General features: G+C 32.8%; 1 protein-coding gene across 2 annotated transcripts in view; it reads right to left on the reverse strand.

The window, feature by feature from the left end:
* Positions 1-25499, reverse strand: part of LOC129217442 (nose resistant to fluoxetine protein 6-like) — a gene marked incomplete at its 5' end in the record, with an annotated part of 68452 nt that overhangs the window by 28956 nt on the left and 13997 nt on the right. For both annotated transcript variants that reach the window (XM_054851741.1, XM_054851740.1), the window contains 7 exon segments: positions 610-689; positions 1784-1952; positions 3677-3769; positions 10086-10179; positions 17800-17979; positions 20321-20454; positions 22798-22894. In XM_054851741.1, the coding sequence (XP_054707716.1) occupies positions 610-689; positions 1784-1952; positions 3677-3769; positions 10086-10179; positions 17800-17979; positions 20321-20454; positions 22798-22894 (847 nt within the window).

Consider the following 25499-nt stretch of genomic DNA (forward strand, 5'->3'; position numbering starts at 1 on the left):
CAGAAGCAGACAAGTTTAAACACTTTTAATTCTTACCTGTTAATTATTTATAAGTTACGTAAGTAAGAAGAAATTTTTTTAATGAGGAATAAAAAAACTATTGAAAATGCTATTTTACATGGTCTTAGATGTTATATAAAATAAATAAATTAAATAAAAGAGCTTTAGCGCTCTTACATGAAATTTTTTTTGGAATTGTAGTCCTAAATATTTCAGGCCATCTTGTTTATGTTAGGGGATTTTATGGAGCTTTAATACTGGAATTCAGGATACCTTGTAAAAGATAATAAGTATTAAAAATTAATTGCCCTCCCATTGAATAATTTCTGGATCTGCACTAGCTGGTACTTTTATCTTCATTTTATTTACTTTTTTTTTTAGCAGTGGGCTGCAGAAAGCCTAACAATTTTTCGACAGGGTCAAGACATTTTTTTCTCAGAAATGAACCTTTAAAGGAGATGATTTACTTGAGCAAGATAATGTCCATGTCTCAAAGCTTAAAATTATCTTCTGATTTATCTTATTCCCCTCAAAAAATTTGGAAAGTGAAAAAGATAGTTTTAACAAAAGAAAACATAAAAGAATGAAATTCTAAAATGATAAACTTACTTGAACAATGGTATCAATATCAGAGGAACAACAAGGTAAAATTGCATATCTGTAGCCAAATACCATGTGTGACTCAAACACTGGAATAAATAGAAATATTTTTTGAACAACTTAGAGGCATGTATTTAAAAAATGATAATTAAGTAGAGAAATAATAAACATCACATTCTAAAATGTAATATTAACCTCATATTTAATTAAAAAATTCTCACACAAATAACAAAAGCAGTAAAAAGAAGATACAGTCAAAGCTGGCTTATAGCGAGCCCTGTTTAAACGAGAACCCCGATTTAGCGAGGAAATAAAAAGGATTTTCAATTTTTTTGGTACAATGCTAAGTCTATGGGAACAAAACTCGCTTTGGACGAGCAAACTCCGATTAAAGCAAGCAATATTTTTGTAATTCTTAAAATGTCTGTTTACTTCCTCCTCAGAAAACATTATTCCACTTTTGGAGAAATTCTATAGACATTTTGAATTTAACCGAAAGTTAGAGATAAGACATAAATCATGGAAACGAAGGATAACACAGCCGTTTCTTGAAACTTGTGGGGTAGAAGAGCATTTAAAAATTATCTATTTGTTGAAGAGAATGTTATCCTTTCCGAGATATACTTTGGAGGGTAGTGTAGCTGAAAGTCAAGAGAGAAGAAAAAAAAAAGAAAGCGACTACCATAATGACAAATGTTTAGAATAAATTGGAAGTTAAATAGCCCTTTGACGTATTTGGCTTCTAAAATGCAGAAAGACTTCAGACTATTTTGAAGCCACAAATGCAAATGACCCCACTTTTTTGGACCCCACGTTCCTCGAAAACAATAACAAGAGATAATAAGACAGTTCAAATCAAATAACCAACTTCTTATTTTTTTTAGAACAATATAAAAATAACAAAGCAAGCATGTATAAATTTTTATGTTTTTTTTAAACAAACTCATTTTTTACCAGCACTCGGTTATAACGAAAAAATATCGTGGCATCTTTGTTCTCGTTACAAGCAAAGTTTAACTATAATATTATTCACAAAACTGGAAAATTAGAGTGTAAAATAATCAGAGCGTCATGTCTATTCTCAAATCAAATGCAATTGCATAAAATACTTTTCATAATATCCATTATTTAACAAACAAAAGAAATAACAAAATAATATTAGAATGAATAATAAAAGAAATACCATGGTATCAGAATTGATGAAATTATGCAAATACAAAGCATTTGTCCAAAAATTATCTTTACACCAAGCATCATACATCTGAATTGTAGCAAGCCAATTGGGTCCAGAACCAATGTATCTCAAAAGACAAGCACAGAAGAATATAACCATCATCATTAGAGGTGTCAACCTACAAATTAAAAGCATTAACAGTTCAACTATTGAGTATGTGGATCTTGAGTTAATTTTTACAACATGTTTATAAGCAAAATTATTGAAAAGTTTTGTTTCGTAATGTAATAGGTGTTGAAAAAAATCAAATTTTATGAATAAAAATTGTTTGCTAGGTACTGAAACACACACACATTACCTTGCTCCTATTAGCAGCTTCTAAAGATGCAATTTCCTTTTGAAATATATTTAGTATGTACCCTGTGACCTCCCCTGGAAATTTTTCAAATGAAGGGTCTGACCTTAGGTCACTTTTTTCTGTTGATATTATTTTAAATTTCACGCCATCTGAATCTCTTGATGAAGTTTGTTTTTCTTTCATTTTTTATTTTCGAACTATTGTTGTGACTTTTCATTAAAATATTTTAATTCTCTCTCTCTCTCTCATCTTTTCTTTTATTTGCAACACAATTTGTGGCCCATTTCTATTTAAACAAAAGAAATGTAAATACATCAGTGTCCCCGATGAAGCCTATCATATTTATCTATTTGTTTGTTTTTTCAAGCTGAGGCTTGCCAATTGTTTCTATAACGTACTGAATACTTTTCGTTGAAAAAAGCTGTTTGAAATGTATGTTTCAGTGACCTTTAGTTAAAGTGTCAGGTTCTTAAATAATATTTTAAGATTGTAGTTTCTTTCAATTTTTCACAAAAAACCTTTTTTTTTGTTAATGCTTCATTTTTAAAAACTTTTAACACTTCCAAGGTCTTCTCTTTCTTGTCTTTTTTTTAAAATACCAATAAGGTCAAAATGGTGCCTACATTTTTCAATGACTATGGGGGAGAGGGGGTAACACCTTCTTAGGAACAGTCCTCAGTGATGTTCATTGTCAAGAATTTAGGGAGAGGAGCGACTGAGTTACCGGATGGACTTATGAACCCCTTGACAGCAAAAAATTCCTCATGCCTCTTTTAAACACATTTACATCCCAATTTTCATTTTTATCTTAACATGGGGATCTTTTAGGTCACATGAACTTTGATTTGGTGAGCCCATGTATATACACCCTCATGGCTGTGTTTTAAGAATCCACATGCACGCAGTATTTGTAGTTTACATTTATGAGAGCCGATAACCGATCAGCCCAAAATATGACTAGTCCTGCGGGCAACTACTCGGTTGCTGATAACTGTTTTAAAGTTTGACCACAGTTGCCATAAAAGCATTTGTCAAACATTTTGTATTCTATTCACTTTTTTTTAAGCAAAGAAAACATTAGTTTTACAACAGTATCAGAAGCAAAATCTTTATACAAATACTAGAAAGTCGCCAATCAAGGTCTGACGAGTGAAAATTGCTTCTACTCTTTTACATTTAAACGAAGTAATGCCTGTTTTTTGATATTTTGATAGTTGAAATTTTAACCCTAACTCCTCTGGGACTAGGGTTAAAATTTCAGGATTAACCCTAACCCCAGTGGAGAGCCTTAATTTCCAACTAATTTTTTTTATTCTTCCCTAAAATGACTGTTTTACCAGTAAAACAGTTAAGTTACCGGACAGAGCCTTGTCACTAAAGTCTTTCCCTGCATGTTAAACATTACCAAAACATACTAGCAAATATCATGCCGTGACACGAGTTTCATTGTTGAAACTTGCAGGTTACTCGATCATCGGCTATTATTTATATGAGGGTGTAATTTTGATGAAATGTGACGTGAGAAATTTATTAGAAAGAAATACCTGAAATATCTGTGAAAGTAGAACCATAAAAGAGGCAATTTTCCACTTGTTTTCTCCAAACCTTTTAACACTACATATGCAACAAGAACACCACTAAAAAATAGGTATGAAAAGTTATTGTTTTAAAGCATCCAAAAATGAAACCAATTACAAAGAAAACTTTTTACAAAAATAATTTTTAGAAATATTTCAAATGGCTTAGACAAAGCTATAAACATTATCTCCGGCAATTTTGTATTTCATTTGAAATGAAATTATCAAGGAAAAAAATTGCAAAATAGTGTATATAAAGGGTGTCCCAAAATTAACGCAAGATTTGAATTTGCCGCCATTTTTGCAATAAATGGTTGGCAACCCTGAAAAAAGAACAATTTGACGCGCTTTCATTATTGAACAATTGTTTCAAAAATAATGAAAGTTGAGGCTGGTCAAGCAGTTACTGTTACTGGTGCTTGGTATCGCAACACGGTAATGCACGGGTGGTTGTGGGCTTGTTGACATAGACCTTTGAATTCAAATAACCCCATAAGAAGAAATTTAAAAATGCTAAATCACACGATCTAGGGTGCCAATTCTGATGACCGAAATGAGAGAGTACGCAACTAGGAAATGCCTTATGCAGTAATTGAAATGTTTCACTCTCTCTAGCTGTATGGTACAATAACACCCCATTTTTACTAACCCTAAACTCTCAACTGTCAAATTGATCTTTTTTCATGGCTGCCAACAATTTATGGAAAAAATGGTGGCAAATTCAAATCTTGCGTTAATTTTGGGACACCCTTTACAAACTGCCTTAAAACTTTAATGATATCATTAAGAATGTAGTTTGGTTAACTAAAACCAGAAAAAATGACATCAGCATATGGGGCCCAACACTATCACCGGTATTCTCCACTCCGGTTAAAACTCGGACCGAGGCTTAAACCTCGAAGTTAAAAAACTACTCTATTCTCCATTCCGGTTTGGCGTTAAACTCGGTCACGGAACGCCCACTTCCAGAGCTCGGCTTGTAACCAGGACTTCGACGGTTTAAAACTAGATTTCCTTCCCATCATTCCTTTGTGAGCAAACAAAATGGACGACAGCCGTTTGAATTATTTTGAGCGATTTGCAAATGCTAGAAACTACTGATAAACATTCTTGACGTCAGAGAAACAAAGATTAATTACAAAATTTAATCAGAATTAACATTCGTTATAGGTGTTATCAAAAAGTACAGCTGAAAACATTAATGCAATGCTCAACAGAATGGTGCGAAAAAAATCTTTTTTTAAAAAAAATTTCCATGTCATTGTAGCGCGGAAAAGTTGCGATTAATAGGTAAGCAAATATTTTTTTCTTTTTGAAATCTGATTTATTTCTGCCGCACCGTTTCTTCGTATTTTTTTCGCCTCAATTAACAACAAAAACGTTACAAAAGAATACTGCATAAAAAATAACTATTTGGGGGGAGGGGGTGATTAGATGCCACTTCTGAGAGAATATCTTAGAACACTTTCGTCCATTACAAACTATCCTTTATCAAATAATTTCTGGAACACGAAAGCTTATTATTTTTTTTAATGCAGCATTGCTCCAATTTTAAAATGCTGGTCAAACAATTTTTAAACCGCTAATAGTTTTTTAAACAAATTCTTCCCTGACTTATAGTCATATAATGTCACAACGGAGCTTTAATAACTGCTAAAGTTTTGTTTTAAATTTGTGAAAAATGTGACAAAATAGCACTTTTGCCATTATTTTTATGAGTTTGGAGAAAATGAAAAAATGGTCTGAAGCAAAATAATCAGGAGTGCTCACCTTGGCTGGGGGAGGAAGGGGGGGGGTCATGGCGCAGAATATGCCATGAAATTTTTCGGGGAGGGGGTGTTCAAGGAATAGGTTCTTTTTTTAGAGGGTTCATCCAATTTGGGGGGTCTTTGTAGTGTTCGAGAGGGAGGGGTGTGCCCGGGCTCTTAGGGAGGGGGGGGGGCACCCCTGGAAAAATCAATTACTTTTCTTAAACAGTAGTACCTGTTGCAACTTTTTTACTCAGATCAATTATTGAAGTAGCAAGGTATTTTGTCCAATTGAGAGACCGAATTACATAAATCATTCCAAGACAGAAAATGGCAGAATGAAGCTGAATGTTCCACAAAATTTCAATGCGCAACACAATAATATCTAAACAAATTTAAAATTTTCTTTGTTTCAAATAATTATAAATAAAACGGTTCAGGAGATTTTTAATTGCAGAAGAAATTACTATTACTAGCTTCATGAACATATTAATGTGGAAAAATATTCTCAATGGATGAAATAACATTTGATTTTATGCTAGGGAATGTAAATATAGAAGCAATTAGAATGTGACTTTATTTTTGCGTACAAACACGCATATAATTACAAGATAGGGGATGAGAAAGAGCTTTGAAAAACAAGTGATTGTAAAAATTAAGGTGTGAATGATAAGAAGGAATTTTTACATGGGCGTCCATATGCAAAATTTTAAGGGGAGGGGGGGGGGGGGGGGGCTCAGATATTTTCCACATGTTTTATCAGGATATTTTCCCGTGGAAACCGATTTCAGTACAGATCAGAGTGAACAAAACTTGACATTTTTACTTATTCAATAATGGCTGGAAAAGAAATGTTTTTACATTTTAGCAAAGAAAAAAAATACTAAAGCAAGGAAGTTCTAACTTCAAAGTGTGGGGGGGGGGGGCCTTGAGTCCCCACTTGTTCCCCTCCCCATATGGGTGCCCTTGAATTTTGGGAAGATAAAAATATAAAATTATTTTTTCAACTTTTAAAAAGGACTATTGCTGAAAAAATAAGTTATTCACATGGAAAACAAATGCAAGGCAAAATGCAGTTTATGAATTTGTCCTGTGTCATTTATATTAATAAGTTTATGGATTTTAAAGACAATAAATGTTAACAAATGTTTCACGAAATGGAACAGATGGAGAGGGGAGGGGATCGGGTTCTATAGCCAATACATTGTAAAAAGTTTTGAATAATATTGTAAATTATTTTTCTTTTCTATGTTTTTAATTCTTTTCTTTCTTTCTTTCAAATACATACACAACATAGTAGAAAATATTAAGCTTCTATATTATTCAAAAATCTTTACTTCACACACAAGAAAAAAAACATTTATGACTTACAGATTTTCAAGATTAGAAAGAGACTAATATATTAATCAGTTGCGTATCTAGAGGGGGGGGGGGCAACGGTTTGCCCCGGAATTGCACCCAAAGTAGATTTTAAAGTTAATAAAATAAATAAATTTTAATTAATCCTCTGAAGTTTTTCCCGATTTTTTCTTAAATCATATTTAATCCATTAAATGTCAACGAAAACAAAGCACAATATTGCGCTTGGACGGGGCACGTTACATATGCGTCTAGAGCAAATTTTACCTAGAATTTATTCGTAATTAAACTCGTTTTTTAATATTCATAATTAAACTCGTTTTTTTCATTACAACTATAGTTACAATGCCAAAATAAAAATAAGTTGCTGTTTCTAAAAAATAGCACACATTTAATATTTACATGAAACATCTTTTTGAAAGAGGGGGGGGGGGATTTCGTAAATTACAGCCCGACCCAGATGAAAACCTTGCCAAGAACGTGACTATATTATTGAATTAGTTTTTATTTCATCTTGATTAATAACAAGATGAAAAAAAACATTTAATTAATAACAAGATGAAAAAACTTTTTTTAAATGTTTCTTTCCAGAAACATTAAAAAAAAATGCATTGATGTCTTTAAATTTCAAATTGAGTCTAATAAAAAAAAAATTGCATGAACTATAGATCCATTTTGCTACTCCCAATTCTTATTATATGTCAATCATTCTTCAGCGAGCGAATTTACTACCACGTGGAATGCAGTCAGTTAGAAAATGTCACATGAGTCACTCTACCCAATGGTAACAGCCGTTTCATTTCTACTTCAGTTAAAACTCGGCTCCCCTAATTTGTGCTTGAAATGACTTGAAGAATACACACTGCGTTTGAAACTAGTTTTCCCTTACTTCTCGGTTTTGGGGAGCCGAGTTTCATCTCTGTGCTGTGACGGTATTGAGAATATGGCCGTATGAAAAAAATACATTATACATACTTGCGACTAAAACTTATATTTTCTTACCAGAGTTCAAGAACTTGTCAACTGAAAAGCCCAGAAGTCAGAGGAAGCCCCAAAAAATTCCGTCCATTTTTGTTCCACAACAATACAATATTGCTTAATATGCCTCAAAATTTTAAATTCTTGTTGCAAAAACAAGATTTTAAAATTTATTTACTATATTTCCATCTAACAATAGAAGACACTTGAAAGTTTCTATCATAGATAGCATAATAATGCAAAAGTGGATCTAGTTACCTGTTTTCGAGAGGGTTATTATCAAAGGAGGAAGGGGTCAAAGTGCAATACTCAAACAAGTCTGGGGCAAGTCCTTAAAATGCAACTTCAGGCTATGTTTGGTCAATTAAAGCGGGGGGGGGGGGGGGGAGAGGGGGTCATTACCCAGCTCTGGATCAGTGCTCAATTTAATTACACATTCAAATTTCCCTTTTTTTGATCAATAAAAAAATCTAAATTATTGCAAAATATCTTAAAATATAATAATAAAAGTTGCCACACTTTCTTATATGGTCGGACCATGATTTAACGAACCTCTATTTAACGAATTTCGCGATTTATCGAATTTTTCTTTTTCTCAAACTAAAATGAAGGCAAAACCCCCTATTTACCAAATAATAAACCCCAAATTAACTAACCCTATTAACGAATTATTTTACCAGCCAATAATTTTATTTTGTTAATTTAAGTTAGCAAATATTGGATTGTTTTCCAAATGATACGTTATCTCGTCCAAAACAGAAAAAGAAGGTTTTTGGAATCAGCAATTTTTGACAGGCCAGAAGTCAACCAATGAATAACCATTCTGATGCAGAAAAGCGATAATGAAACGCCCATTAAAACTGATACTTCTTTTTATGCTTTTACACTGAATGGAAACTGTAAAACATATCTCATACAGCAGGCTGTAAATGACAGTATTTTCTTCTTTCCATAAAGTCAATAGAACTATTTTGAGTCAAGTGTCGATTAAATTGTCAAACATCTATTACTCACTACTTTGAAATTTCAAATTAACTAGAGTGTAATTAGTCGCGGAATGCTGAATAAGAAGTGTACACTTCTTAATTATGGATATTTTTGTGTAATCACTTATTAGGGCTTTTAGATAAGGTTATTTTTTTTCCTCACCCCGATATTACGTATAACCCCCGATTTAGCATATAAAAGTTTCAGTCCCGTTGAATTTGTTAAATCGGAGTCCGATTGTACATATGCAAAATTGTTATGAAAAAATGTGTGATGTCACACTTCGTGTTATCCCCCTCCTTCTCACATGTCAAACACTGTCTTAATTTCACCAACCTTCTTTCCCTCTTCAAAGTACACATCATTAGTGGACAAAATAAAATGGATTAATTTAGCTGACAGATTATTTTACATTTTAATGGCTTAATTCAGTTAGCTGCAGATTAATTAAGATTTTAATTGAACTTTTGTTTTTGTTCAATAGCTTGTTTTACTTAACAGTCTGTTAAAATGACAAAATAATATATGCTAGCGTCCAAAAATGTTCCACGTAACTTTGCCAGACATGGTGGGAAATGAAATTTGTCTGTCGTAAGTCATATATGACTGAAAAGAAGATCCACCTCCAGCAGAGTCAAAAATTCACATAGCTTGAGACTAGAGGGTGAGCAGATTTTAGGACTTGGCTGATTTTGGGCCATGAAATAACACTATTTTTATTTATTAAAACAACATAATAATGCAATCAAAGCATATGAGAGCAATTTTTCACTTCAATGTTACATTAATGCATGGCAAAAATTACTGAATATTAAAAATATGCTATGAAATAATTTTAATAAAAACTAAGAATCTATGTCAGAAATTTTCAGTGCATTTGTTCAATTGTAATCTGTTTTAAAACTTTAGACAACACCAATTTAAGTATTGTGAATTAAAAATACTCATTAAGTTTTGTTGAGTAACTCAACATTTGCTTTATTAAAAATGCCAGTATTTATAGCCTAATGCTGAAAGAAATTGATGAACAAAATAAACGTTTTGTGAGGCAGCTTTTAGGTTTGCACATTTTTGACATTTTACTGTATGCAGGCAAACGAAGGAAGAATTTGACTCCTTAGCACAAGTGAAGGCAGAAGGGGTCACCTTATACAACAAAAATGTGATTAACGTTTTCAATTTTTTGGGTTAAAGACAAAAGGTAAATTCTTTGGTTTAAATCTTTTTAATTATTTCACCAATTCAGTTTGTAAAAACTTTTCGTAAATCCAAAATATGAACATTTTACTTTAAAATGCATTTACCTAATAAGATAAAATGTGTCAACAGCTAAAGTTCCATTTGCAAAGACCTGAGCAACAAAACCTTTAGGAGCCTGAAAAGCTACACCAGGGTTTTCTGAAATGAAGAGAAACATGCATCAGTCAAAAGTTCATATTATAGGCTTTTTTGCTATGAAGCAGATAAATAGTATTCTCTTAAAAAGAGATTGAAACAACAAGCAAGAATCAACAGAAACAAATCTAGAAACAAATTTAATATCAAAGGGCATAGTGTATCAACAAGTAATAGACGATTTCATTGAAACAAAATGCCATTCTTTAGAAGAATAAGTACAATCCTTTGAGTCATTTGTTTTGTGCTATGCATATAATTGGTTTAATGAATTTAATTTTAATGACAAGAAAATAAGGTCGAACTACCTTAAATTTTGACCACAATTAGAAAAAAAAATACAGTAGAAGAACGTTATAACGCACACCTTGGGACCAGAGCTTTTGCATTATACAGGTTTTTGTGTTATATAGATCATTTCACAAATTTTGAAACTAACATTCAGAATATATCTATATATTATCACTTCAGAATGAGTTTTATCTGCTATGAGTATTAAAGTACCGATATTACTATTAGTTATTCACAAATAAATATTTTTCACAATCAAAAGAAAGTGCATTATCCTGTACTTCTGCTAGCTTCATGGTTCGCATAACAGCTGCATTTTCAAGAGCCATCTGGTATTTTCTGTTTACTATGAGTACAAATTTTAAATCTAAAAGCTTTGAATTAAGATGGAAACATGAAAAACTTTCAAAATTTAATTTGCCTAACAATTTTTATGTTTGCAAAGGAAAACAGAGGGATTTTTTAAGCTTCCAAAACCTATTGTTTACTTCTGAAAAGTGGTGCAGTTTATAGAGAATTGCATTATATAGGTCGGCGTTATAATGGTCTTCTACTGTAATACTTTCAGAAAATACAGTTCAAATAAATGAAATTAATTTTAAGAATCTGTTGTGGCATAGTACGCTTTCTATCAACGAATGCTACTGTTTCCCACACTTTTTACTCATTCCCACGCTTTGAAGCCAGCTGCATCGAATTCTTTCAAATCCATAAAACACTAGGTTCCGCCCCCAAGCTGACCTTTGGCCGTTTTGGCTCAAGTTTAACATTCCGTTCCCAGGATGGCCACCTGCATCCATGGACCAGCTGCATCCTTGGGAAAGGAGAGAGAGAATCCCCGTTTATTTTCCAAGAAAAAGGGGAGATGAATTTTGCGGGGGCTGGGGCGCGGCCGACTCGGAAAACGAGGAGAACGATCAAAAACTTTGGAGAGGTCAGTCATGTTTTTCTGACTCTCCAGAAATCTATCTAACCACGAATCAATTGTGTACTTCTGAATCATGTAAATAGCTGTGTAAATAAACAATGTTAAGTTTACCCCTGGTAACTACTTGCTTTCCACTCAGCCACACATACTACCATTACGCCACAGCTATATAAATTTTGGTGCCAGCGGTGGAGATTGAAAGTTAGATAGAAAATGAGAGTTTTTCGTCCTCCCTTCTCTGTATTGAAGAAAGGCAATCTTTCTTTGAGAAGTTGTGTTGCTGCAGCCTAGCTGCGAAAAAAGAAAGATCGACCCCCGATCTTATTTTATGGTCAGTTTTTATGACTTCGCTCCTGCTTCCTTGCTCCGGCGTGAAGGACCTCCTGCTGGTTCCTTCTGTTGAATGGAAAAGATCGACCCCGATCTTGATGAGAAGTCGAAAGTGAGTGAAAAGATCGCCCTGCAGATCTGTTGAGAAAAACGGAACTTCGTAGTCGTCTCGCGATTATCCTGATCTCTGAGATATATTTTTTCGAAAGATTCGAAATTTTTCTCTGTCCAACCTGGCAGATGTGTATGTGCGAAGTGTTCCAGTGGCGATCCTTGCCTGTTGCGTTATTCCTACGGCTACCCTAGCCGATTGTGTTGTTCCTGGGCTATTCCTGTCGACTGTGTGACGCTGTGACATGCGTTAAGGAGACATCCTGTTCTCCGGGGAAATTTGTGAACAAATTTATTTGTGAATTGTGAGGCCAACTTGGTCTGATTCTGGTCGGAACGTCCGCTCCTGAACTGTGCGTTTAACCGCGCATTTAGTTCTGTCCAAGAAATGTGATATTTAGAACAAATTGACTCATTTTTTCGCGAGTGCTATGTGATGTGAACATTTAAATTGCATTGGATTACTTTGAAGCAGTGCCAGGGTGCAGTCAGCGTAAGTTTTTTTTCTTATTGTTGGTTGTGAATAGCTTCTTGGTAAAAATTAGAAACAGTGCATTTGCTTGTTTACATCAGATTGAATTGTTTATTTTTTTTGTGCTTTTGTTGTTTGATCTAATGCTTTTCATATAACTTTAATTTTTGTGCCGCTTAAACACCCTTGTGTGTGTGTTCTTTTAAATTACTGAAAGAGTTTTGTTCATTGTAAATTGCATTTTTCTTTAACATGGCATTTTTGATAAAAGTTAAGAAGGTGGACCTTGAAGAACTCGCAACAGAGTTCGGGGTACAATTTACTTCCAAAGTACGGAAGCTAGATTTAATAAAACAAATTACTGAATGTACTGACTATAAGGAAGATGTAGCTCAGATTCTTTTAGAGGAAATTGTTCAGACTAGGGATAAGGAAGAGAAAGATGAAAAGGATAGAATTGAGAGAGAGGAAAAGGATAAGCAACGTGCTTTTGAACTTGCTATGCGCACGAGCACAAATGGGGGGACAGCAAATTCTTCCACTAGAGTAATTCAATCCAGTATTCACAATTTAATACCTAAATTTGATTCTTCCCAAAGTGATATTTGTCTCTACTTAGTCATGTTCGAACGGCAAGTTAGACGAGCGGGCATTGAGGAAAGTGATTGGGTATCACAATTGATACCATTATTGCCCTTAGAAATAGCCCAGCTAATAGCGCGTGAATCAGATGAGGACGCCGAAAATTATTCTTTTGTTAAAAATTTGCTCTTAAAGCGATTTAAGTTAAGTGCCGAAAGCTTCCGGAAGAAATTCGTTCAGCACCAAAAACGTGACGACAGTACCTGGAAAGACTACGTTTTTGAGCTCAGAAATTATCTAAATGAATGGATTAACAGTCTAGAGGTTAATGATTTTGAAAATTTAAAAGACCTCATGGTTACGGACCAAATGAAAAAAAAAGTCCCATCGGAAGCAAAAGAACACTTCCTAGATGATTGGTCGTCAATTAAAAGCTCCTCGAAGTTAGCAGACATGCTTGATAACTATGATGAAGTGAGAAAATTTAGAAATCCAAACTCGGAAAAAAAGAAAGACAAGAATAATTTGCCTAAAAAGACGGATTTTAAAAACGAAAGCAATAAACCCCAAAACAGATTCCCTTCCGATAGGGTAAACAACAGTTTTGAGAGGCGAAAACCCCTGCGGTGCTTTGGGTGTAGCAGCGAGACTCATTTGTGGCCGACTTGTCCCAAGAATAAAAAGAATGCTGGATTCCCCGCGGCGGAAGAGAAAGTCAATCGCGTGAAAAATCTCGCTGGAGAAGAGCTATTAGCTCCTTTTATTACTGAGGGAACTGTGAATTCTTTTCCCATTCGTATTCTTCGGGACAGTGGCAGCTCTATTGACTTAGTTTGCAGAAAATATGTAAACCATAGCGATTTTACCGGGGAAAATGTTTGGTTACAAACCCCTTTAGATAAAAATCAAGTTTGTTTACCTCTCGCAAATGTTTACTTAGAAGGTAAATTTGGGAAAGTGAAAACTAAGGCGGCAGTCATAAGTGACGAATTAGATCAAGGGAGATATTTATTAGGAAATAGAACTGCGCTTTTGTTAGAAGACAGTTTCGAAAATAAATTCTCGAACGGAGATGCTTTAGATGCTGTAACAACGCGTGCTCAGGCTCGCGAAAAAGAAAGTTTAGAAGGAAAAAATCCTTCTGAGAAGTGTAAGGTTTCTTTGCACAATACTCCAATTTTTCCCGTAACGCCTTTGGAAAATGTAGGAATTCCAGAAGTCGATATAAATGCGCCAGAATTTTCGTTAGCCAGGATAAGTCCTGAGGAATTCAAGTCAGCGCAGATGGAGTGCCCCACTCTTAAGCCCCTCTTTGAGTTAACGGGGAAAAATACGGGTCTAAAGGAAAAGGACTATTATTGTCTTGAAAATGGAAAACTGTTTTGGTTTCAGGAGGATCACATGGGTAACACTAGAAAATTAGCGGTTGTCCCGGAAAGTTTGAGAAGTAAAATACTTACTCTTTGTCAGGAGGGTACCTCTGCAGATGAGGGAATGACAAAGTCTGGGGAAAATTTGAGTCAAAATTTTTTCTGGTCTGGTTGCCTTAAGCAAATGGAGAAGTTGATCGGAGCTAGACATAAACGTCAGATAGCTGGGAAGTCAACTGATAAGAAGAAAGCCCTTTTGAAACTAATTTCAATTATTCGAGAGGTATTTTTTGGAATCAATTTTGATGCAAGGCGATGGCGCCGATTTCTTATTTTTTGTTCTTACCTTTTGAGGAGCAAAAAGAAAAAAAGAAAGAAAATTCGACTTAAAGAGTTTCCCTAGCATGGAAAACTTTGATGACAGTCATAAAATAATGTTCCACTTACTAAAGTTTCAATGTAGTTGCAAAATTTCTAAAATTTTGGTTTTGTGTATGTACAAGTATTACTGAATGTATTAAGTATGTTACCATTTGTGATTGAATCTGTTCATCATTTGACAAATGATTGGTTAATGATTTTTCAGGGTTTTTTGAATTTTAAATTGGTTGAAAATTATTTTAGTGACACTACTAAAAATCTAAAAATGTGTTAACTGTGCATTTTTAAAGCAACTGCACTGGTCACGTTATTATGCTATACATCTTGAATGTTTTGAAAGTTTAATTTAAACTAAAATTTTGAAAATTTAAATGAGTTAAGACCAGACAAGCTGTTTATTTTTGTATCACAACCAACTTATAGGAAAGAAATGCTTGATATTTTGATATGAATTTGCATTACATATTATTATTGTTTAATTTCTTAATGGATTTGAAAGTTCTAAAGGGGGGAGGAGTTGTGGCATAGTACGCTTTCTATCAACGAATGCTACTGTTTCCCACACTTTTTACTCATTCCCACGCTTTGAAGCCAGCTGCATCGAATTCTTTCAAATCCATAAAACACTAGGTTCCGCCCCCAAGCTGACCTTTGGCCGTTTTGGCTCAAGTTTAACATTCCGTTCCCAGGATGGCCACCTGCATCCATGGACCAGCTGCATCCTTGGGAAAGGAGAGAGAGAATCCCCGTTTATTTTCCAAGAAAAAGGGGAGATGAATTTTGCGGGGGCTGGGGCGCGGCCGACTCGGAAAACGAGGAGAACGATCAAAAACTTTGGAGAGGTCAGTCATGTTTTTCTGACTCTCCAGAAATCTATCTAACCACGAATCAATTGTGTACTTCTGAATCATGTAAATAGCTGTGTAAATAAACAATGTTAAGTTTACCCCTGGTAACTACTTGCTTTCCACTCAGCCACACATACTACCATTACGCCACACTGTGTACTTTCAGTTCAAATTATATTTTTCAGAATATATATATATAATGATTACTAACTTTCTATGCTCAATGATTGGAGCTACTTGAAACTGATTAAGGTAGAATTTGTAAAATATTTTTAACAAGCTAACTTGTCTATCATTACAAAACTAGCTATCTGCATGAATGCTTTTTAAAGTAATAGTCAGGTTTTGAAAAATGTAAAGAAATGTTCACAAAATATATTTCAAGAAAAATAAAAAATCTTTACACATATAATCAGGGTCGCGACAGGAACTGTGAAAAAAAGTTCCCTGACTTTTCCCTGATTAAGTTCACCAAATTTCCCTGATTTACGTTACCAATGATAATGGTTTTCTTTCTTTGCTCTACTTGAAATCCATTGTATATCTGTATAAAATGCAGTATTTTTAACGTTTTAAGCTGTGTAAAGTTGTTGAACTAAAGATATATTTTCAAAAGATGTTACTTTTTTTTTAATAAAATGGTTAAAAAAATATATCAAGTCAATCTTTGGGGGAGGGGAGGGGGAACCTACAAAACAGTACATTAAATTTTTCTACAATGGAAAGATTATAGAAAATTAAAAAAAAAAAATACTTCACTTCCAGAAACCACTTAGCATGAGAATTTTAAGAAACTATTAAAATTACTCTTAAAAACATATGTGTATTTAAGATAGAACTAAAAAGTAATTAAAGTAATTTTGAACTAAGTTTTCAAACAGTACAATAATTGTTGCAAGAATAACAAGTAATAGTGAAAGAATAGAATATTTATGCAAAACAGATGAAACCATTTGACATCCATTCATAGGGAGCTTTTATCTAATCAAGAACATAGGTTTTAATGAATGAATACAGCATTTTAACAATATAAAAAAATTTTCTTAAGTACACAAGTTAACTCTATTTAAAATCATTTCAGTATGTAATGAAAAAAAAAATCTTAGATTGCTTTTGTGTAACAAAAAACTTTGAAATGCAAGAAAAAAAAAAGAAAAAAAAAAGCAATTAGTTAATTTTAAAACATATAAAAGAATACAACTTGGTTATAAAATTGAAGAATCACTTAAGTCTGAAGAAAAGAAAACCTTTATAATCTGCGGTGGCAACAAATAGTATAACGGCAAAAAACAAAGTTTTTTTTATTGAAAGTTCAGTTTTAGCAATTAAATTAAAAATGCAAAGAAGTGATAACTTTTAAGCTTTTATAGTATTAATTCAAAAACCAAAGATTTCTTCTTGAGATCGTGATTACAGTACGCTAATCACTTCAAGACAACGGAATAAAGACAAAGAAGCTAAGGCATTAATGAAGGCTTCCTCTTTGCCTGTATGGTTGTTTATTTTACGTAGCATTGAAAGCGTAAAATGAAATTTCAAGCTAGGTAAAATAAACAACCTAACAGACACAGAAGCAATCTTAGGAACTTCATCCTTTGGTTAATAAGTAAGATTCAATACTTTGACGTTGAGGAAAAAAGATGCACAAATATGCCGCAGTGTATAATCACACCTCATTAATTTTACTTTTTTTTTAACAGATCATTGGCAGAAAATGCGTAGGGAATTAGAGTACTTAATTTTGTAAAGCAAAAAAAAAAATTCTTCATAAAATAAATTTTCCCTGATTTTTTGTTATTTTTTCAAAATTCCCTGATATTTCCTTGACTTTTCCCTGATTAATAAAGTTCCCTGACTTTTCCCTGATCTCCCTGATCTGTCACCACCCTGATCATAGTAAAAGACCCCCTTCTAAAAATAAAAAATAAACAAAATGTGCAAGTGAAACGTGAAATTTTAAAATAAACATTCATTTAAAAATGTGAAAAATTAGTTTGAGCTGTTAAAACAGCTACGTTAAGGTAACTATCCACTAGTTGATCTTAAAATTTCAAGAGGAAATGTTTTTATGAAAGAAAAAAAAAACAATATGAATTAGCATGTTTGATTGCAACAATTGTTGATACTGTTTAGTAACATTTGAGGACATGAGAACAATAATAATATAAAGAGCAATTTGAAAGGCTTCTATCATATTTAGAAGTTTAACTTTATAAGTACAACATCAATTACTTAGCTATACAAGAATTAATACAAAATAGAAACTTTCAAGACAGTTTATTGTTTAAAAATTATTAAATCAATACTTACGGAAGTATACATTTTGCGTTGCAAAAGAGTAAGTGTGCCCTAAGATGATCAGAACCATGCTTAAAAATTTTAAGCCATGAAGAGAACGTATATTTTCTCCTCCTCCTCCAACGCTGAAGATTTTTCGAGCATTTGTTTTGAAGGAAAATGCTAAAAGACATCGCAGAAATATTCCAGGCTCTATAGGAGAAAAACATTAAAACTTGATTTTTTTTTTATGCACAATTAATGTATAAAATGAGTTGCAATTTGAATCTGGCATTGAAATCTTGGCTGAATTTTATTAAAAATACTGCTGAGTAAACAGTACATTCAGAATAATTATGATTAATATTCAAGTCAATTTCACGCATTAAAAATCCAAAATAAACTTCAAAACCAATGTAAAGCATATTTTCATGCTTTGTATTTCAAATAACAATTCAGCAATGCAGAAATTGGGGAAAAAAAATTTCCCCCTTTTTTTTTAATACTAAAAGTCAATCATTCTAAAACGTCAAAAATCAAAATAACACATATTTTTTTCTTTCTCTGCTGCCTCACATTTCATCCTTAAAAAATTGTTTTTTTATTAATCTAATCACTGGTTTTCTCAAGACCTGTTAGCATGTCTTGGAGGAAAGAGAAAAAAACTATATAACGCAGAGGTTCTGAAACTGGGTGCCGCCAGAGATGACGAGTGGTGCTGCGAAGTGTCCGGGTTTTGTTGCAATTCCTTCCAGGGCTTGGTTGGCTTATTGAAGATACATATTAGCAATACAATGTTGGCTTTACTGGAGAAAGAATCTCCACAAATCTTGTTTTCCAAATGTTCAATATATGAACCTTTCGTAATGCTGTAGATATCAAGTCTTAAGACTAATTCTTCTCCTACTCGCTGTCATGTCATGATCAGTGGTTCATTTTTCATTAAGATAAGCCCCCCCCCCCAATTATGTTACAGGTGTTCCCCATTTCCTCAATAACGAGCTTCCTAGTCGTTTGAATTTGACGAGGTTCTGATGACAACAATTAACTAATTCCAAGGCCACTGCGCACCGTGATCTCTAGACCTAACTCCAAACAATTTTGTAATGCTGTTACATCAAAAATCGCGAGTTCCTGCCACATGAGACACTTGATTTGTTATAATTTATACCAAAAGATCCCCATCACACTTTCTAAGATTGATCGTGAAGTGTTACAGCAAGTGAATATCTGTGGCAACACGAAAGCTGCATATGTCGAACATTTCGAAAAGAAAACTTTTACAGTTTCATTCTACAGTAAAGTCAGCATTGTTGCTGGTTCTAATAAGGCTTCCAAAACCAGGAAGGAATTTCAATATGTATATAGGGTGCCATGAAAAAATTCTTGTTGGTTAAAGGGTGTGTGAGTCAGAAAAGTTTTAGAACCCGATATAACGGATAAATACCTTTCTGCTTGAAAACTAAATGAATTAATTACAGACTTTTTTAAGCACAAAAATAGCCTATTTTGCAATTTTTGTGCATCAAAACGTTGATAATTCATTCATTTAACCATAACTATATATCAGACTACAAAGAAATGCTTTAACTTTTCAACATCAATCATAAAAAAGCACTTGGCTTAGTCTTAATAATAAATTTCACATTCTTATGTTTTTATTTTTAAAGTTTCAATTTGAATCAATAGAATGCCAGCTCTCTAAATTTTGATGTAATGGAAAATATTAAAAAAAATCTAACAAAGCCAATGGTCATCTGTATAGCAGCACCAACCAGGGCTACAAGAACTATCTTTTGCCCCAAGATAGAGGAAAGGCTCTCCTACTACCTGTACTGATTATCTTCAAATTTTCAATTGGTACTTACATTCTTTTGCATCCCACTGCCTCATATGACAACAGGTTGTAAATTATATTAGTAAATACATCATCTACAATACTTTATACAATATCTGTAAATTTCCATTAAAATAAATAGTATTAGTAGAGTTAGCTTCATCAAGTCTATGCTTCCCCCCCCCCCCACATTAAATATTGAAGAGTTTTGCTAACTAAGATATACTTTGTCTTTAACCCTGAACTTACTTATGAATGTAAAGATGCATATCTCAATTAAAATTCTCATTAAGTTGAAGCTCAGGGCAGGAGTTGTCTATGTTGCAGGATTTTCTTCTCCCTTTCTATATCATTTAGAAAATGCTAATAAATTTGCTCAAGTTTTTCATGACAAAAAGGTAATTTTATTCTATTAACTTATTATACAGTGTTCTACAGTAAAACCTGTCAACAACGATACTGTTGGAACCTAAAAATAATATCGTAATCGACATTTTATCGTTGTCGACAGTTTGATTATTCATGCTGACATTTTGCTGGAGCCAAAAAAAAATTATAGACAGGTTATCATTACAGACAGTATCTTTATACACAAAGGTTTCACTGTATTAACTTATTATATTGTGCAATTTATAAAAGTTGTATGAATAAAAATGGGAAGTATGTACCAGTTATTTAACAACAAAATAAAGAAACAAAACGAAAAAGTGCTGTTACCTTTATTGCTTTTTTCACATAGCAATTCAGTTGATACAGTTTTAGCAGCATTATCAACAGAAATCTTTCGCTCAACAAAGAAGTCATATGCAGTAGCCACAAATGCAATTGTACAAAATATGGAGAATATTACTCTAGAGGAGAGAAAATTACAAAAAAAAAAGCAATGATTATTTAAGTTTCATATTGATTAACACAATGCAAAATAATCTGGATAAACTGAGTAAACTCCAAAAAATTTTGAGAAGCCAAATATTTTCAGTCAAAAATATCTTGTTAACTCATGAGTTAATTGCCTATGTATAATAGCAAAACTTAGTTTTGAAAGAGAAACATTGGTCAGACACCTCCGGTACATAAGAGATATTCATTTACTTGTGTGCTGTATTTTTCAACACATGACGTTGCATTTACAAATAGAAAATCATTAGCAAGTGACACGACCCTTCCCATACTGCTGCAACCAATTGGTAAGTTACGAAATTTATTACAATTTCAAACAATGGTTAATTGCTTAGCATTAACTATTGTATTATGTTATGAATGACATTATGTGTCATTATTTGTAGCAAAATAGTTGTAGCCATATTTATATCTTTTAGACAATAGTGATAAAAAAGATTATTCTTCCAAGGTTTAACAAGCAAAAATTTTGTGCTTGAAAAAACTGCTGGTGAGAGAAGAAAACTAAAGATCCTTAGTAAAAACAATAAGGCTCTAAGCTGCTAATTACTGCCTACAGATAAGGGCTAAAGCAGAACTACAAGCATGCACCAACAACCTAGTTACAACATCCAGAAACTGAAGTTACGTTCTTGTTATAAACCCATTAGGCTGGAATAGTCCATAAGCAAGCTGGAGGCATTTCTCCTCTCATTAAAGCTGAGATTATCTTCAAACTGGAAGCTAAAACTGATTTAGCACACCAGAGAGTGTCCACAAGCAATTTTGTGGTTCAACTTGTAAATTGAAGGTAAAAGCTTTTTGGTAATAAGCTGCATACAGCTACAAGTTTTAAGAAAATCTCAGCTTCAATGAGAGGACATCTGCCGTGGTTATTGACTGTTCCTGACTGACAAGTTCATAACAAGGACAAAATGGTAGCCCCTGGATCTTGTAACCAGATTGTTGGTGTACGTTTATACAAGGCTCTATTTCAAGAATTAAAATTTTTCCGACAAAAGTAACATTAATGAAATATTACACAATTTTAAAATTGATGCTTTGTAAGAAATACTGGATGAAGGTTATATTAAAATTAATGAATTAGATATTAGAATATAAGATGAGTAACTATCCAATCGCTTAGTGAGACAAAAAAAAGTCATTTTAAGTAACCAAGTTTGCCATAGTAAAAGCTGTAATATGGAAGAGCAAATTAGCAAGGCTGAAGACCTCGTGATAAACTTATATCTGGAAGCAGCACAGGGCCTAAGAACTTATATGAATTTGCAGCCTTTTAAGGTTTTGGTTTTGCAAGTAAGTTAAGAAGCCAAGTGAGGTTGGAATAACTATATTTCACTTTGTTTACACAAAAAACTATGTACAATTATTTTTTAAAAATATTTAAATAGTATTTTTGAAATGCTTTTTGAAACATTTTTATTTCTTTGAATAAAAGTAACTTTCTTATGTAGATTATTATTGTTTCTAAGAGGCAAGAAAAATTTCTCTAAGTTTTATTTGTTGTTGTTGAAGAGAACAACATTCTACGAGATGAAAACCTATCTAACACAAAAAAGTTTGTTGATCTCTCAGCACTGAAAAATATTTATTGATTAGGCAGGGTTCGAAAATATCGAAAATATCTGATATTTTGATATATATCGGATATTTTGATATATATCCGATATTTTCAATAACTACAAACTAAAGTTTTCAAAATAGTAAATGCAACCTCAAATCACTCTTTATTTTCTTACATCATTATTACAATATGTAGACTTAAAATTAAGATTCCTTTAATTACCATATACATAACAATTCATTTTACATTTTTATCAATTTTAATGTAGCTGATTTAGCATTAGCTGTTTTACTCGTTTTTCTTCTGTTAGCTACTTGTACACAGTTGTATAATTCAGAAATAAAATTATGCATTAGTTGGTGCACTGTCATAATACATTTTCTTTTTTGCTGACCAATGTCAGGAAAATTTAATATTTAATTAGGCACTTTTAATATTAATTCTATTTATTACACCATTAACAATTTTATTAACATAAAATAAAAAGGAATATTATATTACTTAGTTACATTAATGATGCATTAATACATCATAAAAATATAGTACATAACTCTGGTTATTTTTAATAATAAATTAACAAAATTACCATGAGTAATTTTTATACTAATACTATCTTAGTTGAAAAGATAAATATTGAAAATATCATGATACTTTCAAAATAAATATCGGATATACATCATGATATATATCGGCGAACCCTGGAATGTAGAAGAAAAAAAATAAGTCTTACAAAAATGACACTGCTCCAACATCAGATGAAAGACCAGTAACATCTCCATGACATAATGAGACTTTGCCTTTTACAGTTTCAAAATGGATGGATAAACCTAGTGTCAAGAAGAAAAGTAAAAAGTTTCAACTATTTCAGAAGGAGGCAAAAAACAGATTAAAAAGCTATTTAGAAACAAAAAACCTTTTAAAGCAGTTTGCTAAATACCTAGTCGCAAGATTGTTATTTGTAATCAAAAATAAATGTCATGAATTAGAAATGAAAAATTAGCTCATAAGTTAGAATTCTTCGCTAAAAATATGCAGTCTATTAATAAATCAAACAACTTGTTTCAGAAACAGCACAAGCTTCAACGCTTTCATTGGTTAATTCCTAAATTTTAATGATTCCATTACTTTCCACAATAATTGTACTATACATTTAATGTTTTGCAGCATAAGTCAGGGAATAAATACTTCTTTTCCACTACAAACATTTTTAACCTATACATTTTTTTTATTAGAACAGAATTAAAGAGAATATTAATTTTTAAAAAAGCACAAAATATCTAAAACAATTATGTTACACAAAGCATATAACAACAAGACTTGCATATCATAGGCGGATTTAGGACTGAGTTCCTGGGGGGGCAGGATTTTTTTTTTTTTTTTGGAGCAACATTTTTAATTGCCCTCCCCCCTCCCATGTTTTTGTCTGTTTTCTGTGATGCGTAAGGCCATTCTTGACTTTTTTATGTGTCGTTTTCATTACTGTGTGTAATCATGCTGTCCTTTTTAAATTGACCTTAAAAGAGAGGGGGCTGGTATTAAGAGAGTGACGCAGTGCTCCCTTTTAAGTGGGATATAGAATATCTCCAGTTTTAGGGGGGCCCGGGAGTTACTCCCCCGGAGGAAATTATCTAAAATGGATATAAAATTCTGCATTTTGAAGTCTTATAAGGGTTAATTGGAAATAATAGGCAAATAATTTTTTTTTAAGTTTTACGCTTTAAAAGAGCTTTGTGATGCAAGTTCATACTTTAAAAGAAATGGTCCACAGATTTAGAGAATAGGTATCAAGAGAGTAACATTCTACCCATTTGAACAATTCATAATTTATACACTTGATAAGAAATAAAATTGAAGCACACTTTGCTTAGGAGTTTCAAAGACTTGTCTAATTATTTTCAAGGTTTGGTTGGTTAGATTGGGTTTTTGGCTCAAGAGCCCTCGTAGGCTATACTGCGCCAATTCTTTTCAGGGATTTTAGAACCTATCAATAATTTGCACTTTCCAGTCTCTGAAATTGAGTAGTAGATTATACAGCTGTACAGTATTGTTCGAACTTTGTAAGAAACGGCTATTTTAAGTTTAAAAGAAAAAAATAAACTTTAATTTCCTATTCAAAAAAGAAAAAATGATTTTTTTTGTTATAAGATTTTGGAAGATAAGTTGTTACTATATAAACTCCTGCCAAAACTGGGGGACATTGTCCCCTTTGCCCCCCCCCCTCCCATAAATCCACCCATGCTCTTCTGAACTATTCAAAAACGAAAAAATAATGATTTTTTTTTTAATTTTTGGAAGATATGTTGTTACTATATAAAGTCCTCCCAAAACTGGGGGGGGGGGCATTGCCCCCCTCTGACCCCCCATAAATCCGCCCATGTTGCATATATGCCCAGACAAGCAAGAACAAATTATTTATCAATAGATCTATTTCAAACAAATCTAAGAAAGTTCTTCTGCCCTTATATAGGAGTTTAGTAAGACCTCATCTGGAGTATGCCGTGCAGTTTTGGTCGCCTTATCTGAGGAAAGATATTTGTGAATTGGAAGGGGTTCAAAGAAGGGTAACTAGACTATTAAGGGGACTTTCAGATTTAGATTATGATACCAGACTTAATAGGCTCAATATGTATAGCCTGGGGCAAAGGAGGATCAGAGGGGACATGATCCAGTTGTTTAAACTTATCAAAATGAATGATGTTCATTTTTATTTAGATCAATTCCTTCAAAATTATACAGTGTATAACTTTGACAAGTAGTGGACGCAAAAGCTTCCGCTGATGCAAAAATTTAAAAACAATGAATAATAAAATGTATTCACAGCCAGAATTTTTCAGAAATATTTTTTAATAGAGGTATATTCCCCACATTATTAAAAATCATCTCTAATTGTATTTTACATTTAGAAATAGTCTTGTATAATCATTAGCATTCCATAGAATGCAAATTGAAGTTCATTGTCAAAAATCGCATTGTAAGATTTCTCAAAATAGTTATGCAAAAATTAACTTTTACAATCTTTTCATGCCCTGCTATAACCACAAATTTGAATGGCAATTCCTTTTGAAATTGCTTAACATAAAATAAATTGAAAATTAAGTTCAAACAAATAGTTTCAATATGGCTTCAGTGTGCATTAAAAAGACAAGGGATTAATCCAGCTTGGCCTGCCAGATAATGAATATTTTGCCTTGCATTTATACAACTGAGGGAGTGAGAAGCAAAGGAATGCAAGTGCCAAAGCTAAAAATTTGGAGATCATCAGTACAAATGGTAGGAGTAGGTCTGTTTTGTGGCATAAGATTATACTTGTAGTACTGGTAGGTGCATGATTTAGAAAAAAATTTCAACGAATGCCTACCTTGGATCTGAACTTTAAACGTACTTTACTAGTAACTTTAAAAAAGTCCACTTACATCCCTTTACTTTTCACAG

The sequence above is a fragment of the Uloborus diversus genome, chromosome 2, assembly GCF_026930045.1.
Source record: "Uloborus diversus isolate 005 chromosome 2, Udiv.v.3.1, whole genome shotgun sequence".
NCBI classification, from domain to species: domain Eukaryota; kingdom Metazoa; phylum Arthropoda; class Arachnida; order Araneae; family Uloboridae; genus Uloborus; species Uloborus diversus.